Raw genomic sequence first — 14,424 nt, 5'->3', positions numbered from 1 at the left:
CGCCGTCGATGCCGTGCCAGCGACACCTGCGTCGTCGCTCGAAGCCGTTGCCGCGCCCGCGCCGTCGCAAACAGCCGAAGTGGATGCCGTCCCTGCGCCGGAGGAAGTCGCGCAAGTTGTTGCGCCGCCACTCCAAGTTGACATTCTCGCTGCTGGCGACGACGATCTTGTCGTTGCGCTGCTCGAAGGAGGAATCTAGATCATGAGTATGATAAGTTCACGTATTCATGCATGACATAAGATTACCTCGTGATGTGTTGTCTTTTCCCAAGGCAATTCTCACGCAAAAGTTGAAGTGAGTACTATACTTTGCGATGAGCCTAATAACTATTGGCTGGAATTTATTGTTACTACACTGCGAATCGCACGACAATGGGTGATATCTTTTTAAAATTACAGCTTGATGTTCAAGTTTCATTGGCCAAAATATACTGGCTTTATCGTACTATTCGTGTGTTTCATTGGCTTAGCCACCAACCTGCGAATCGCAGGCCGGTCCACACGTCCCGGTTAATGGAATTCGCAAGGTGAGCCACCTTGCTCCATTTTAATATCCAATCAGAATCCATCACACCTTGCTTCTTACACACGATTGGCTATAACACTGGCAGAAGACGTTACAATTTTGAACTGCTTGAATTTTGTAGAGCTTTGTGTGATGCTGTTTGAGAGAATTGTGCACTGATGAGTTCACTCCGACTATAACCAATGTGGTTCTTCCCTTACAGCTAACATTATGTTGTGGCCTCGGTTGGGTCGCAATGCCGTGACGGCTCTGGTGGGCCAATGCGGTGGCGCAAAACGTCTTGGTACAGTAGAAACCCATCGAAAGTGCTGAAGTGGCGGCTTCAGCACTTGCGATGGGTGCCACCAAGACGTCTTGCGCCACCCGCCCGCGCAACCACGTGACTACTCCAGTAGGGAGGTGTACGGCACCGACACGGACTGATGGTGGAATGAGGGATGACCACATTCATTGGTTTAACAGGCAAGTGGTGATGTTACTGAAGTTTAGACCTGTTCGAATTGACCGAGTCCGGGATACCACATCGCATGATCTTGCTCTCATACACAGCCTACATATTTATCTAATGCTCCTTGCATCAACCGCCATCACAGGAGTAGAATGTATCGCAACAGGGCGTGATGAATCTACCAGCGATTTTCGTGATTTCACGGCATCTGATTGGACAAATTGGACAATTTTGAATTCGCAAGGTGGCCTGCCTTGCGAATTCCAAAAAGAGACAGACACACGAAAAATAAAAATCATCAATACAAACTTGAAGATATATTTAATTGAATCTGTACAATTTCAGAAATATTTATGGAATTCGCAAGGTGGTTCACCTTGCGCAGCATACAAAATTGCCTATTTCACCTTGTTTTTTCTGGTTAATGTAAAACTACTGTACGTACACCCGGCGAAGTAAATTGACTTCGTTGGGCCAATAGGATCCTGTGCCCCAAAAACGTTACCGATTATTTTCACGAAGTACGGTATTTCGGGGGATACGAATAACTGCTGAATTATACGGATGGTAGGAATTGGTGTAGGATACAACATCACCATACTATTCAGGGCCACAGTAAAAAACACTATTTTGGTCCCCGACTCAAATACATATACCGGTATAGCAAATTCGATACTAATACGTTGGGAATATATATGAACATTGCATACTTGACAAGTCCCAAAAGTCCAAGTAAGAACTACCGTAGTATGAATAATATATATATAGATAGATATATATCCATACTTGGACTATATTTTATTATATATATCATGTGTGCGTATGTGTGGATGGTAGTGACGTTTGGACGGGTGGTGAGCGGCATAAAGACGATCGACGCCATCGGAAACCTCCCGACTTTGAATGTCTGGCGCTGACGTGCAGCTGTAGACTCCAGCGCTACAGCACTAAAGTATGGAGGGACAAACCCGTCGCCGTCGCTTGCTCAAGTCGCTCGGCTACTCGGACGAGGTCGTCCCGCCGCTTGATCTACATGTTCCATCCAAAATTCAATCACATGGTCTTCAAACTAACTGTATAATATCTACAATGGCCAAGACAGACCAAAGATGATGTGCACATTCAACACAGGACAAAAACGAAGAGAAAAGGGTCGACATTGGCAGTCACCGTTCAATACAACGCGTCGCATTGGAGTACACATTGGTCAACGAGATCTTACCTGGACAAACGACATGCCACAGTCGACGCTCGCGCGCTGTTCTTCAGGTCCGTCGCCAAGGCCAATGTACGTATGGTTGTGGCCGTAGGTATTGCGAATCGTGTCAAAGCATTGCTTTTTTCGAATGTGGGACGAAGAGTAGATCGCATCGGGCGAGAACCACGGGTCGAGGTCGTAAATGAGGCACTTGCACAACGCAGGCACGAGTTGGGAGTTGGTCACGAGGATGTTGATGCAGCCGGCAGTGGTCGCCGCCTGCAATGCGCGTTGGGCGGCATGTCCCCAACCGTCTCCGAACGCATCGATCGAGTCGCGTAGTTCGACGCAGAACGATGCCTCCGTTGTGCCGTCCGTGAGAAACGGCACTTGTTCCGTCCGCTCGTAGATCTGTCGGATACGGCGATACCGATACGCTTGTTTGCGCAGTTTGGAAAGACTGCCGTCAGGTTCGTGGGCGATGGCATCGCCCGCAAAGTCGTACTGTTGCAACGACCGACCATCGTCGTAATGGGCCATGTGACTCACGTGACCAACTGTGTCCTGCATCCCTCATTAGGCATGTGTCGAGTACGAATATGGAAATGGATTGTACCTTTTCCACGTCATCGAAGAATAAATACTTTTCCAGAATTGTGAACACAAAACACATCATGCTCTCGCCCAGAGCGACACTGGCGGCGGAACTTTTGCCTGTTAGATGGGCAAACTGGCCCGTACACAGCGAGCTGAACAGCAGCAACGTCTCATCGAGGTCCCAGATCAAAATGACCTTTTTCGTGTCGTCCTTCATCACGCTGTGAGTTGGTGCAACGTTGTTTACCACGCCATCACTTCGGCGCACCCCCACCATCGAGCGTGGGCACGCAAGCTTCGTCCGTGGCGACGTAAATGGCAGTACCTTCCTCCGGACCTTGCTTCGTCGAGCGGGCTGCTGTTGTTGATCGCACTTCCGCTTGACGCAAGGTACTGCTACCACTTCTTCGGAATTGTCGTCGTCGTGGCGTTTTATTTGCATGAAGATTCACCAAATGAGGAAAATGCATGTGTACTCAGGTGGGTCGAACTACGTCACAGTTTAAAAATACATACATAATTCAAGTCATAGAATAAATACCGCATACTTTTGATGTTGAGGTGGGTGGCACTGGAAATAATATGGCGCACAATACAAAGCTCAAGTACAAAAGTTGCAATTCAGAATATAAATTTTCGTCACTCTTTTTATTTGTTGCATACAAACGTCCTGTTGTTTTAATAGTGGGCGGATTATATTCTGAAGAAAGCGCGCCAACTATCACAATCCCGTGCACTTTCGAATTTGCAGGGTGATGCTCACTTCGTCACCTTGGCGTTTGCTGTGTATCATGCGAGGGAGGATGCACACCGCAGCAGCAATGAAGGCGGCAATATCGGCATGAAGACATACGATATTTGGGTATGAACGCTATATCTCTAGACCTTGCTGTAATCCATCTTGCTCTCGAGCTTCTTGGTCTCGGCCAACTTGCGCGCGGCCTTCATAAAGTCTTCCTCAAACACAAAGTCGCGGTCGGCACGGATTGCAAACACACCCGCTTCCGTGCACACGTTTCGGATATCGGCGCCGTTAAAGCCGTCCGTCAACTTGACAATCGACTCGTAATCTACGCCAGGAACACACAAGTGAGAGAAATGGATAGGAAGGACAATCATGGTACCAATATCGCCTTTCTTCGTGATGGGTCCAGAGTGGATCTTCAAAATATCCATACGGGACGCTTCGTTGGGCAACGGGATTTCAATTTTGCGATCCAATCGACCCTGCATCACCAAGGTTAATTTCGCATTCATTCTCCGATAAGGCATGGGTCCGCTGATGACGTACCGGACGCAGGAGCGCAGGGTCGAGAATATCCGGCCGGTTCGTAGCCATGACCATCTTTACTTGGCCCAACGAGTCGAACCCATCGAGTTGGTTGAGCAACTGTGCATAAGAAACGATGAATCGTTTGCTCGGGGTGAGAATTGCGTACCTCCATGAGCGTGCGCTGGATTTCACGATCCGCGGACGTCCCTTCCGAGAAGCGACTCCCACCGATCGCATCGATTTCATCCATGAAGATGACGCAAGGTTGATGATCACGCGCGTAGCCAAACATTTCACGGATCACACGAGCACTCTCGCCAATGTACTTGTCGACGATGGCACTGGCGACGACCTTGAGGAACGTAGCGTTGATATTGCACGCCAATGCACGGGCCAGCAACGTCTTCCCGGTCCCAGGGGGGCCATATAACAAAACACCCTTGGGCGGCTTGATGCCGACGCGGAGGAACAGCTCGGGGTTCGTCAAAGGCAGTTCGATGACTTCGCGCAATTCGCGGATTTGTTCGTTCAATCCCCCAATGCTCGAGAAGGACACGTTGCCTGCATCTTCATTGAGCATGTGGTACACGGTGGGGTCGACTTCGCGGGGAAGATATCGCATGATTGTCAATGTCGTCATATCCAATGCGACGCGCGTCCCGCTCTTCAACTTGTCTTTCTCCACCTTGGTTCGGCAACCCACCACGTAACGAGGACCGCTGCTTGCTTTGACAATGAAGCGATCTTCGTCCAGCTGCCGCAATACTTCGCCGATGATCATCCCCACGCTCTGCAACGCCTTCAGGTCGTCCTCTGTTTTGTGGTACTCCTTCACCAACGTCTTGACGTTTTCGCGCATGCTCTTCACACGGCCCTCCACTTCGCGGTGCTCCAGCACTTTGCTGCGGTAGGCTTGGAGCACGGCCGCGCGTTCTGCATTCTCGGGTGCCGGGGCCGAAGAGCTCATTGTTTCCACCCCACAATTTCAATTCGAGTTGGATTTGCCTGAGGGCAGGATAGCAAATCCGGATATACACATCCAAGTCCGGATATACACGAAGAAATCAAAATATTTGGTCACACTATTTCCTTGTCCAACTTTAAATAGTACTAGTATACGTACCGGATATCCTTTATCCGTACATCCCTTCCTCCCTCATTGCTCAGCACAAGATACATCACATCGACTTGTGAAGATGGAAGTAGGGAGCCGCGTGCTTGTCGTTGGCGGAAAGAATGGGACGGTCCGTTTCCTGGGAACAACAGACTTTGCGCAAGGAGAATGGGTCGGCGTGGAGCTGGATGTCCCTGAGGGGAAGAACGACGGCGAGATCAACGGCGTGCGGTACTTTACGTGCGAGCCGCTGTACGGGTTGTTTGCCAAGAAATCGCAAGTTCGTTTAGCCCGGGTGAGTCTAGGGTATGGAGCTGCGAACCCCGTGGCCGCCCCCTCGTCGTCGACGAGTCGGTTGCAGCAGATGCGCGAAAAACGCACATCGTCCACGTCCAACTTGCTCCCTCCGTCCTCCGCAGTTCCCGTGGGGGGTAAGAAAACCATTCCAAAAGTCGCCTTAAGTCCCAAACTTGTCTCAACTTCGACGCCACACAAGGCGGCGGCCTCTCGATCAACTTCGGTGTCATCACCAAAACCATCTTCGGCATCGACTTCCCCCGCCGTCGCCACGGGTACCAATGAAATGGACGCGATCTCGATGGAACTGCAAGACGCGACTGCCAAACTCGAAGCGTTGCAAGCTGAACTCGTGGCCAAGAACATTCGCATCACCGAGTTGGAAGCCAAAGTCACGGACGTCACGTCTGCACTCGCCGCCGCCGCGCCGAGTCCGGCGCCACCATCGATCAACGACGACAACTCTACCGTTCCTCCATCCGTGCCCGTCCATGAAGCCGACCTCCCATCATCCCCACGGATCAACTACGAGGAAAAGCTCCGTTCTCTGCGGGACGAAGGCATTGCGTTGGCCGCCAAGATGCGACGAGACATGGACATTTCGATGACCAAGATGGAAAAAGAGTGGGAAGACAAGGAAGCGCATTACGTTGCTGCCGTGGAATCCGCCGAGGCGCGGTTGGCGGCGCTCGACACGGAAGTGCTGGGTCTTCGCACAAGAAACGCCGCGCTCGTTGCTGCAGAACTTGCTCGGGCAGACGACGTGGTCCAGTGGACAAAGAAGCTCGGGAGTGCCCGTCGCAAGGTGGAAACCCAGGCAGCGACGATCGCGGATCTGCAGGACATGGTCGAGTTGCTCACGTTGGACAAGGAAACGCTGGCCATGGACAAGGAAATTGCGGACGAACGCATCGACGAACTCGAGGCGCAGATAGCAACGGCCGCGCTGATGGTCCACCAAGGCTCGAGTGCATTATACCATCCGTCAACCGACAACAGTAGTAGCTCTGCCGCGACGGCCATCCACGATGAAAACGCCAAGTTGCGCCAAGCGTTGCTCGGGATGCACGAACGCCACGCGCTGGAAACAGCAACTCTGACCAAACAAGTCAAAGAAGCTGCGAAAGTTGCGCTCGAACTTGAGCAACACCGCGATGAAATCGAGCGCGTCACCGCCAAACTAAACCAATCTAATGCCGCCATGGAAGAGCTCAAGGAGATGCTGGACGCCGCCGGCGCGTACGAGTCGATGGTGGAAACCCTCACGGAGACCAACTTGATGCTGGGGGACAAAGTGGCGGATCTGACCATGTCGGTGGCATCCCTCGAGTCTCTCAAGGACATGAGCGACGAGATGGAGCATCAGCATGACATGTACGCCAAGGCGCTGCAAGACGAGCTCGGCGCCGCCAACCAAAAGATAGCCGAGCTCATGGCGGCGGCGGCTGCCGCCGCCACCGCCATCCAAGACAAGGATCGGACGATCTCTAGGTTCCGCGACGTGGTCGGCCGCCATCGCGACGAAGTGGCGGCACTTCGTGAGAAACTTCGCGTCGAAGCAGGCGAACTCGAAAGCATGAAGGACACGACGCAGAGTGTCATGTGTCAGTCGCTGCAGTTGCGCCAGGCGTTGCTGGCGGCACAAGCGAGTAACTTGGCCGCGCGGCGCCAGAAACTGTCGACGACGGAAATGGCCGTCGAGTACAAGTGGTGGCAGTCCATCGTACCAGCTACGGCCGTGCTGCAAGAGTCGGACCACCGTCAGTTACTCGTGCGCAAGATGGCGTTGCGCGTCACCGCCAAGAGTCGCTGGTTGCTCCAAGTGTTGGTCCCGGCCGTTCTAGAGCCCCCAACAAGACCGACATCGTCATTCTCGCCTACCACCAGTATAACCGACGACGACAACGAACCAAGTTCGACATCAACGCCAGTGGACGACCTCCATCATCAAGCGGCGGTGGCGCTGGCTCTTTGGCAGTTCCGCCAAGGCGTATGCCACGTCATGACTCAGCTGCATGGCACAACCGTGGACACCAAGTGGCAAGAGTTGCTTGCGTTGCTCGACAACTCATGGACACAAGTAGACTCGTTGCTGGATGCGGCTCTGGACGAATGGAGTGCCGGCGGCGGCGCGGGCACCGACTTGCAGCCAGGCGTCGGCGCGCGGCTAGTCCATGCTGTGAAGGATTGGTTGCGTCTGATTGGTCCGAAACTCGAGCCATTACCTACCCCGACAATCGGCAGTGTCAAGTTGGTCGTGCTATCACAGGCGTTTCAGCTCGCATTGCAGAGCAAGTCACTAGGGGATGCCGAATTGGCGTTGGCCACGTGGCAATTGTATGCTCGCGTCGCGGCCGAGTTGGTCGACGACGAATCAACGACAGACAGCAACGACGACGTACCCGCTGCTGGTACCCACGCACAGATTCTAGACCAGCTCAACGTTCTCGTGGCGTACTCCAAGTCGGTGACGTCCATCGCTCCGTTCACTGAACGGGTTAAAGCGTGGACAAAACTCGTGGCCAAGGGAGCCCTCGTGGATGCCGTGACTCCAGAATCAGCTGAAGACAAGCAAGTGGTGGTGCCACTGCACGAACTGCGCGCCGAGCTGATCCGGACAGACCTCGCGCACGCGGCGTCGTTGCTGACGGCGGTCGAAGAAACCACGGAACTGTGTCACACACTCCAAGCGCGGCTCAAAGAAGCGGAAAAGTCGGACGGCCACGCCCGCATGCTGATTGCCAAACACGAGACGGAGATTGCTCGTTTAGAGGCGGACCGTGTCGCACAGGTGGGCATGGTCGGGAAGCTATCGGAGCAGCTTGAGACGGAACGGCGGCAATGCGATGCCCTGCTCACGGAGCAGCACAAGGACCGGGCGGCGCTCGAAGCCACCAACCGCACGCTGCGAAAGTCCCTGCGTCGGGCCAGTGAGTTGCATGTGAAAGCAGCCGACGGGGCCAGCAACGGAGGCCAACAGTCGTTTATGAGTGCCGGTGGAGCAGCCAAGGCGTTGCTGGTACTGCAAGAGCAACTGCTCGCGGTTCGGACAGAGTTGGCACTGGCCCGCCTGCCGCTGTCTCCAAGTCCGAAACCACCTCGTTCTACAAGTAGTAGTGGCTTAGCTAGTGTCTCGCGTGACGTGGCCGCGCTGACGTCCAAGATCCTGACCCGTAGCGCCATGCCAGAGTTGGTTGATCTGACCAAAACCCACGTTCAAAACGATGTGCATGTGTTCCAGTTGCTGCAGGAATGCGATGTCGTCAAGGCTACAGTGTCGCAGGCATTGGACGGCGCCCGGGCAGCGGCGGTGGCGGCGGGCGAAGTGTGGTTCACAGGGCGAAGCTGCGCCCCGCTAGAGCTTGGAAGGACCTGTCCGCCCAAGAAACCCGTGGGCCGCCTCATCTTTCCTGGTCCATCAAGCAACGACGACGACGGAACGAAGAAGAAGAAGCGGGTGCTGTCGGTGGTGCTGAATTCCACAGACATGCACGTGCTCTCGAAAGCTATCAGTTTGGCATAACTGACTGATTCATGTGTTTTTGGTTGTTAAGCTATGAATACATGGAGATGATTGGTTTATAATATGACTTTTGGACCAATCAATCTGATCTACAGTAGTAGGTATGCTATACTGTATTAGTAGTGGATCGCGATACATCCGGATAATTAACCGGAAAATAGTAGGGGGGCTCCTCGGCCTGGTTCGCTTCGCTCCCGGCCTCCGGTGCTCCCAGAAATTAGATAGATCATTGCTGTTATACTGAGTCGCTGCGCGGGCGAACGGGCCTGGTTCGCTACGCTCCCGGCCCTGGCCTAAGCTAGCTCCTGATAGTTCCGGATAAAATGTTTCGCGATTGTTTCGTGACCATCATTCTCTCTTACAACAATGTATTGACACTATTTAGGAGTGTTGGTAATTGTTTCGCAACATGCCAACTAATGCGTATTAGTACTACAGTATTACTACGTAGGTACTTAGAAGTATTATTTATACAATTAAAATAGTATAAAAAAAACTTCGAAGTACTAAGTACGTACTTCGAAGTAGTAAGACAAATGGGATATTTATACTAATACTAACAGTAAGTACGTACTTCGAAGTAGTAAGACAAATGGGAAGGAATATGATTGGTTGAAAATGGGGGGAAATAGTGGACTAATTGACCAATCCAAGTGTAGTACTCCCGTTTTCAAAAGGCACCTGCGATGGCATCACTAATAGTACGGCGGTGGACGGGTCGACGGGCGCTCTCCGAGTGGACACATACGCAGTTGTTTCTACACATTTCCCCATGTGGAGACTGGTGGACCGGAAGCAACATGTACGCTGCCAAGCACCTTTCGTCTGACTACGTCAAGTCTATCGCCCTTCCCGACGGTTTCGACGAAGTGACGTTGGAAACCCTTCCAAACGCTTCCCTCCAGCGCATGTACGATACAGGGGTGCTGGATGCCACACTCGTTCGATCTCGTTTGAAGCCTCTGGGCGATGGCGCCAACGAGCGTCATGAGTCGTAGGCTGTTGTAGACATCCAACGCGTGCATACAAAAGTCTGTCTTGAAGCATGTCTCCATATCAATCTCCAACACCGAACTCCTTCATCATGCACGCAAATATTATAGTCTCGTTGTCGTCGGCATATCTCTGTCGACATCTACACTTCGGTGATTTTGGGTTTCTTGGCCACGGGCGGATCGACCGCCGCCGTCGACAGGGGTGGGCCCACCGCTGCCAAGGTCGCGGCGGCGTCCTTCTTGACCCAGCCAGCATGCACAAAGAAGTCGTAGATCACCCCCGTCTTGGTCGCGTCTAATGTGCATCATCATCATTTACATGACAGGAATGGTTGAAATGGACACTAATTTTTTTGTATATTGTCGATTTGATAGTCCAAATTTGGGGAGGGGGTACAATCGAATAATCGCGCCAACCAAACCGATCCACAATCGATCTGATTGGTTGTTGAATTTCATTGAGAAGGTTTTGATTGGTTAATAATGTTGACCTCATCTGAGGTAGCCAATCAAATCGATTTAAATTCCAACGAGAAAAAAACACGCCACAACACGAAATTTCACTCGAAAGCACAATAAATTTGTCCAATTTTGTACCAATTTTCACGATTTTCTGCGCCGCGGTAGGGTTCAAATGGCCCAATCGGAAGCTTTCGCGCACAAGCGCTTCCTTGATAACCAAGTATTGCTACCAAACATGTAATTAATATTTTTCTCAACGGGGATATATAATTGATACATTGCAACGTTGATGAGTAGTACCTTGGGCAGCAACTGCAGTTTCAAGCACAACTCCTTTTCCGTCGGGGTGAGCAAGTGGGCACCGGGGGCGCCGTCCAGCGCGAGCCCCGCTTTATCGCTTTGTAGAGTCGCCCCATCCGTTTCTACCAACATGTGTCAGCCATTGTGCGGCCTTTGCATATCGAGCAGCAAATGCGTACTGGAAGTCGACTCGTCTTGCCCGCGACTTAACCACCGGCTGTGGCGCTTGGCACTATTCCCCTTGGATTCGTACAAGTACGACACACTATACAATACCCACATGAATTTATCGCAAACAAATATATATATATTGTAATAAGACACAATCAAATTATACAAATAGTATATACACATCACCCCATATGTATCGACTATAATTTATATATTCCCTCCACTACTACACGTAGTACTGTTTGTTATGAATAGTTGCCATAGGCTAATAATATCAATCACTTCTTTTCATTTCAAAAATACACACCCACGGAACACCTACTGGTAGACGAATACGCTCAAAGTATTAATCCAAAATATGTCGTATAATATTTATTATTATTATTTCGATGGAAATCAATTTTAATATAACGCTTTTTAAATACGTGAATATTCTTCTTTCACAACAAACAACGGATCAATATTGTACCGTGTTTATTCTAAACTGGAGCGTCATGGAGAATAAATTGACACAGCCAAATGAACACAAGAATTGAGCCAATCAGATTGCAGGAAACCATCATCAACGTCGAATTAGTGTGCGACTACAAATAGTGTGGGCCCCTTTTTACATACAAAGTTCAGTACAAAGCATCGATCGATGGATTTGGCGATTCCTCACAAAAAGTTAATCAAATTTTGGGTAAAAACACAATATCATTTCCATCTCATACACACTATTGGACATTTGGAGGTACCCATATACACTTCGCACATATTGCTAGTACATAATCACCATACATTTCCCCCACCCTATCTACGCGATACATAGCTTCCATACCTTTCCCTGGACTTTTGCAAAGCCTGTTCCACCTCTCGTTTCTTCTTGTCCTGTTCATATAGCTCGGCCTCGGCCAGCGTCCGGACGCCGTGGCGGCGGTACTCCTGCAGCAGCGCGATCTGCTTCCGCAGTCGCATGGCGGCTACCAGACCTTCCACGAGCGCGTCATGCTCATCTTTGGAATGGAACCGCGCAAATGGGCGTAGCTGCATGACGAGTTCGCGCTCATCTTTGGGGCGGCGGCGTTCGTTCTGCTGGTACTTCTTGTAGTCAAGCAGCTGGTGCTCGACCACAAACTTCTTGCGGCGCTCGCGTTCGTCCAGCTTGGCGTTGTAGATCGCGATGACCTTGAGCTTGAGTTCGCGCTCCGTGGGATGGTCGTCGTCGGCAAACTCCATGTCGGCGAGGATCACCTCGGCGTCGTTGTCGTGCTCGACGTCAAAGTCCCCACGCAGCGGCATGTACCCTGCCAACGCACTGCCCATCTTTTCCTTGTCGTCGTCCGCGGTTGGCGTCGCGGCCGGGGTCGCGGCGGCGCGACCGGACGAGGGTTTCTCAGGGGACTCGGGCATCGCCGGCAGTTTCAAGTAGTTGACCATGTAATGCGTCTCGCATTTCTTGTCCGTCTTGGAGCCGACGTGCTCGGCAATGTCTTTCCAGTTACCCATCCCAAACATCTCGATGCCGTCCAACAGCAAAAGTTCCTCGTCCGCGCTCCACTCACTGTCGAGAATTGAAAACGACAAGCAGTCCGACACCATGTACGCATGGTTCTTGCGATGTCCGGGTGCGCCAGGCACGTCTTCCACCCCCGTCGAGAAGCATTCGATGCAAAGCACGACAGGGCCTCTATCGGCCCCTGACGACGGGCATTCGGCGCACGTAATGCGAATCATCCGCGTCGTGTCGCGCGTGCAGTGCATGCATGTCACCTATCGCATCATGATCACATGAAACCCCTACTACATGACGGACGGACCTTTTCTTTGGACTCTCCCATGGAAGCCGGCGGCGTCGTCAGATCCGCGGCAAAGCAGAATGTATTATTCGTCCCAAGAGTGATTCTATCCAATCAAAGATCTTGAAAGCTATATATTTTGGCCAATCCAATCGTGCCATTTCCTTTCGCTCCAAATGTCACGTTCTGTTTCCAACGTCGTAGTGAACAATTCGTTTTGCCAGGGTAAACCTTGTATTTCGATAGAGGACGTTTGTCAGAACATGGCCGCCTAAAAATAGACCAAATAATCCTGCATGCGACGGCGTCATGGCGAACTTCTGCAACCCGCCGCCCCAGCCACTTTCAAACGTACGTCCATCAAGACACTTCAGCTATGGAAACTGAAGCGTTCAGCATGTTCCTCATGAACACCACCAGTCTTGGAGACGATGATGTCGGACCCTTTCATGGGCATGCCTTGACCTCCTTTGACGATCTACTTTTACCAGTGGGCTTCGACGTTCCCACCTCGATTTTGGATTTCCTGGGTGAAGATCCCATCCCGCTGCTCAACTTGTCACATGTACTCCTCGCTAGCTCTCGTCCAGCGCGCGCTCGCAAACTGTGTGCTGAGCAAGGATGCGTCAAGTTTGCTCGCTGTCATGGGAAGTGTACACAGCATGGCGGCCGACGGTACTGCGAGACCCCTGAATGCCACCGAGTGGCTCAGTTTGCCGGTAAATGCACAACCCACGGCGGGATCAAGCCCTGCGACGTCCCTGGCTGCCTCAAGTCCATGCAGTCCAGGGGAAAGTGCAAGACCCATGGCGGCGGAGTTCGATGCCAAGCGCGTGACTGCACCAAAGGCTCCATTTCGAACGGCTTCTGTCGCGGACATGGAGGGGGATTGCGATGTGTCGTGACGGGGTGCACCAAGTGGGCCCAGCGCGAACGGATGTGCGTGCGCCACCACCACGACTGCAGCGCCGCTGACAACACGACGGCCGGCGGTACTGCAACACCCCTGAATGCCACCGAGTGGCTCAGTTTTCTGGCAACTGCACAGCCCACGGAAGAACCTAGCCCTGTGACATCCCTAGCTGCCTCAAGTCCGTGCAGGTCAGGGGAAAGTGCAAGACCCGTGGCGGTGGCGGAGTTCGTTGCCAAGCGCCTGCCATTACGAAAGCGACGATTTCGATCGGCTTTTGCCGACGACATGGACGGGATCGCGATGTGCCCTGACGAGGTGCACCAAGTGGGTCCAGCGCGAAAAATTGCGCGTGAGCCACCACCACGACTGTAGACTGCTACCATAACGTTATAGGGATGTTGAAGTCCAGCCCCTCTATTTAAATAAGATTAAACCTGAACTGTGCAAACTCACCATTTGAGATTCGACGGTGCCAATCTTCTTTATTAACTACTACTACTAACTACTGTAAGTTACTAGTATTAACGTTGATCACACAGTCAAATCAAGTGGAAATGGGAAAGGACGGTTAACCCTGTCAACCGTGCACAGCTGTGGCAGGAGACACGAGAACAAGTCCCTCGCTGGCTTGTGGTCGGAGGAATCTCAACACTGCCATGGCCACAGGTCGCCAACACGACTGAAGTATGGTATTATGTAGTACCCATAGTCTGGTTTGTCCGTTGCTTCTATCGCTGCCACATTCCGACGACGTGGCCAACTTGATCAGTGCATGTACCGGGAACGTTACATTGCAATAGAACGTACTGCATCCACGATGATACAGGTA

At 51.9% G+C, this 14,424-nt stretch overlaps 6 protein-coding genes across 6 annotated transcripts; 3 read left to right on the top strand and 3 right to left on the bottom strand.

Moving 5' to 3' along the window:
• Positions 1-1,751: 1,751 nt before the first annotated feature.
• On the bottom strand, positions 1,752-3,222 carry H257_10310 (hypothetical protein). The gene is made up of 3 exons (XM_009836805.1): positions 2,789-3,222; positions 2,197-2,736; positions 1,752-2,003 (listed from the first exon to the last, which is right to left on the bottom strand). The coding sequence occupies exons 1-3, from the start codon at positions 3,209-3,211 to the stop codon at positions 1,914-1,916; spliced, it is 1,053 nt and encodes a 350-aa protein (XP_009835107.1). The 5' UTR covers positions 3,212-3,222; the 3' UTR covers positions 1,752-1,913.
• A 297-nt stretch (positions 3,223-3,519) lies between these two features.
• On the bottom strand, positions 3,520-5,095 carry H257_10309 (26S protease regulatory subunit 10B). The gene is made up of 4 exons (XM_009836804.1): positions 4,209-5,095; positions 4,061-4,159; positions 3,894-3,996; positions 3,520-3,839 (listed from the first exon to the last, which is right to left on the bottom strand). The coding sequence occupies exons 1-4, from the start codon at positions 5,007-5,009 to the stop codon at positions 3,649-3,651; spliced, it is 1,194 nt and encodes a 397-aa protein (XP_009835106.1). The 5' UTR covers positions 5,010-5,095; the 3' UTR covers positions 3,520-3,648.
• Positions 5,096-5,217: 122 nt separating this feature from the next.
• On the top strand, positions 5,218-9,015 carry H257_10308 (hypothetical protein). Its single transcript, XM_009836803.1, has one exon. It carries the CDS (start codon positions 5,239-5,241, stop codon positions 8,974-8,976), a length of 3,738 nt encoding a protein of 1,245 aa, XP_009835105.1. The 5' UTR covers positions 5,218-5,238; the 3' UTR covers positions 8,977-9,015.
• Positions 9,016-9,645: 630 nt separating this feature from the next.
• On the bottom strand, positions 9,646-12,774 carry H257_10306 (hypothetical protein). The gene is made up of 6 exons (XM_009836801.1): positions 12,704-12,774; positions 11,725-12,656; positions 10,913-10,998; positions 10,734-10,855; positions 10,569-10,659; positions 9,646-10,266 (listed from the first exon to the last, which is right to left on the bottom strand). The coding sequence occupies exons 1-6, from the start codon at positions 12,722-12,724 to the stop codon at positions 10,112-10,114; spliced, it is 1,407 nt and encodes a 468-aa protein (XP_009835103.1). The 5' UTR covers positions 12,725-12,774; the 3' UTR covers positions 9,646-10,111.
• Positions 9,648-10,058, top strand: H257_10307 (hypothetical protein). Its single transcript, XM_009836802.1, has one exon. It carries the CDS (start codon positions 9,663-9,665, stop codon positions 9,972-9,974), a length of 312 nt encoding a protein of 103 aa, XP_009835104.1. The 5' UTR covers positions 9,648-9,662; the 3' UTR covers positions 9,975-10,058.
• A 284-nt stretch (positions 12,775-13,058) lies between the features above and the next one.
• H257_10305 (hypothetical protein) lies at positions 13,059-13,967 on the top strand (the record flags this gene model as incomplete). Its single annotated transcript, XM_009836800.1, has 1 exon — positions 13,059-13,967. The coding sequence occupies one exon, from the start codon at positions 13,059-13,061 to the stop codon at positions 13,965-13,967; it is 909 nt and encodes a 302-aa protein (XP_009835102.1).
• Positions 13,968-14,424: the final 457 nt, after the last annotated feature.

The sequence above is a fragment of the Aphanomyces astaci genome, assembly GCF_000520075.1.
Source record: "Aphanomyces astaci strain APO3 unplaced genomic scaffold supercont1.27, whole genome shotgun sequence".
Lineage (NCBI taxonomy): Eukaryota > Oomycota > Saprolegniomycetes > Saprolegniales > Verrucalvaceae > Aphanomyces > Aphanomyces astaci.
Note: the sequence above shows the minus strand (reverse complement) of the source record. Positions and strands in the feature narration are given on the sequence as shown.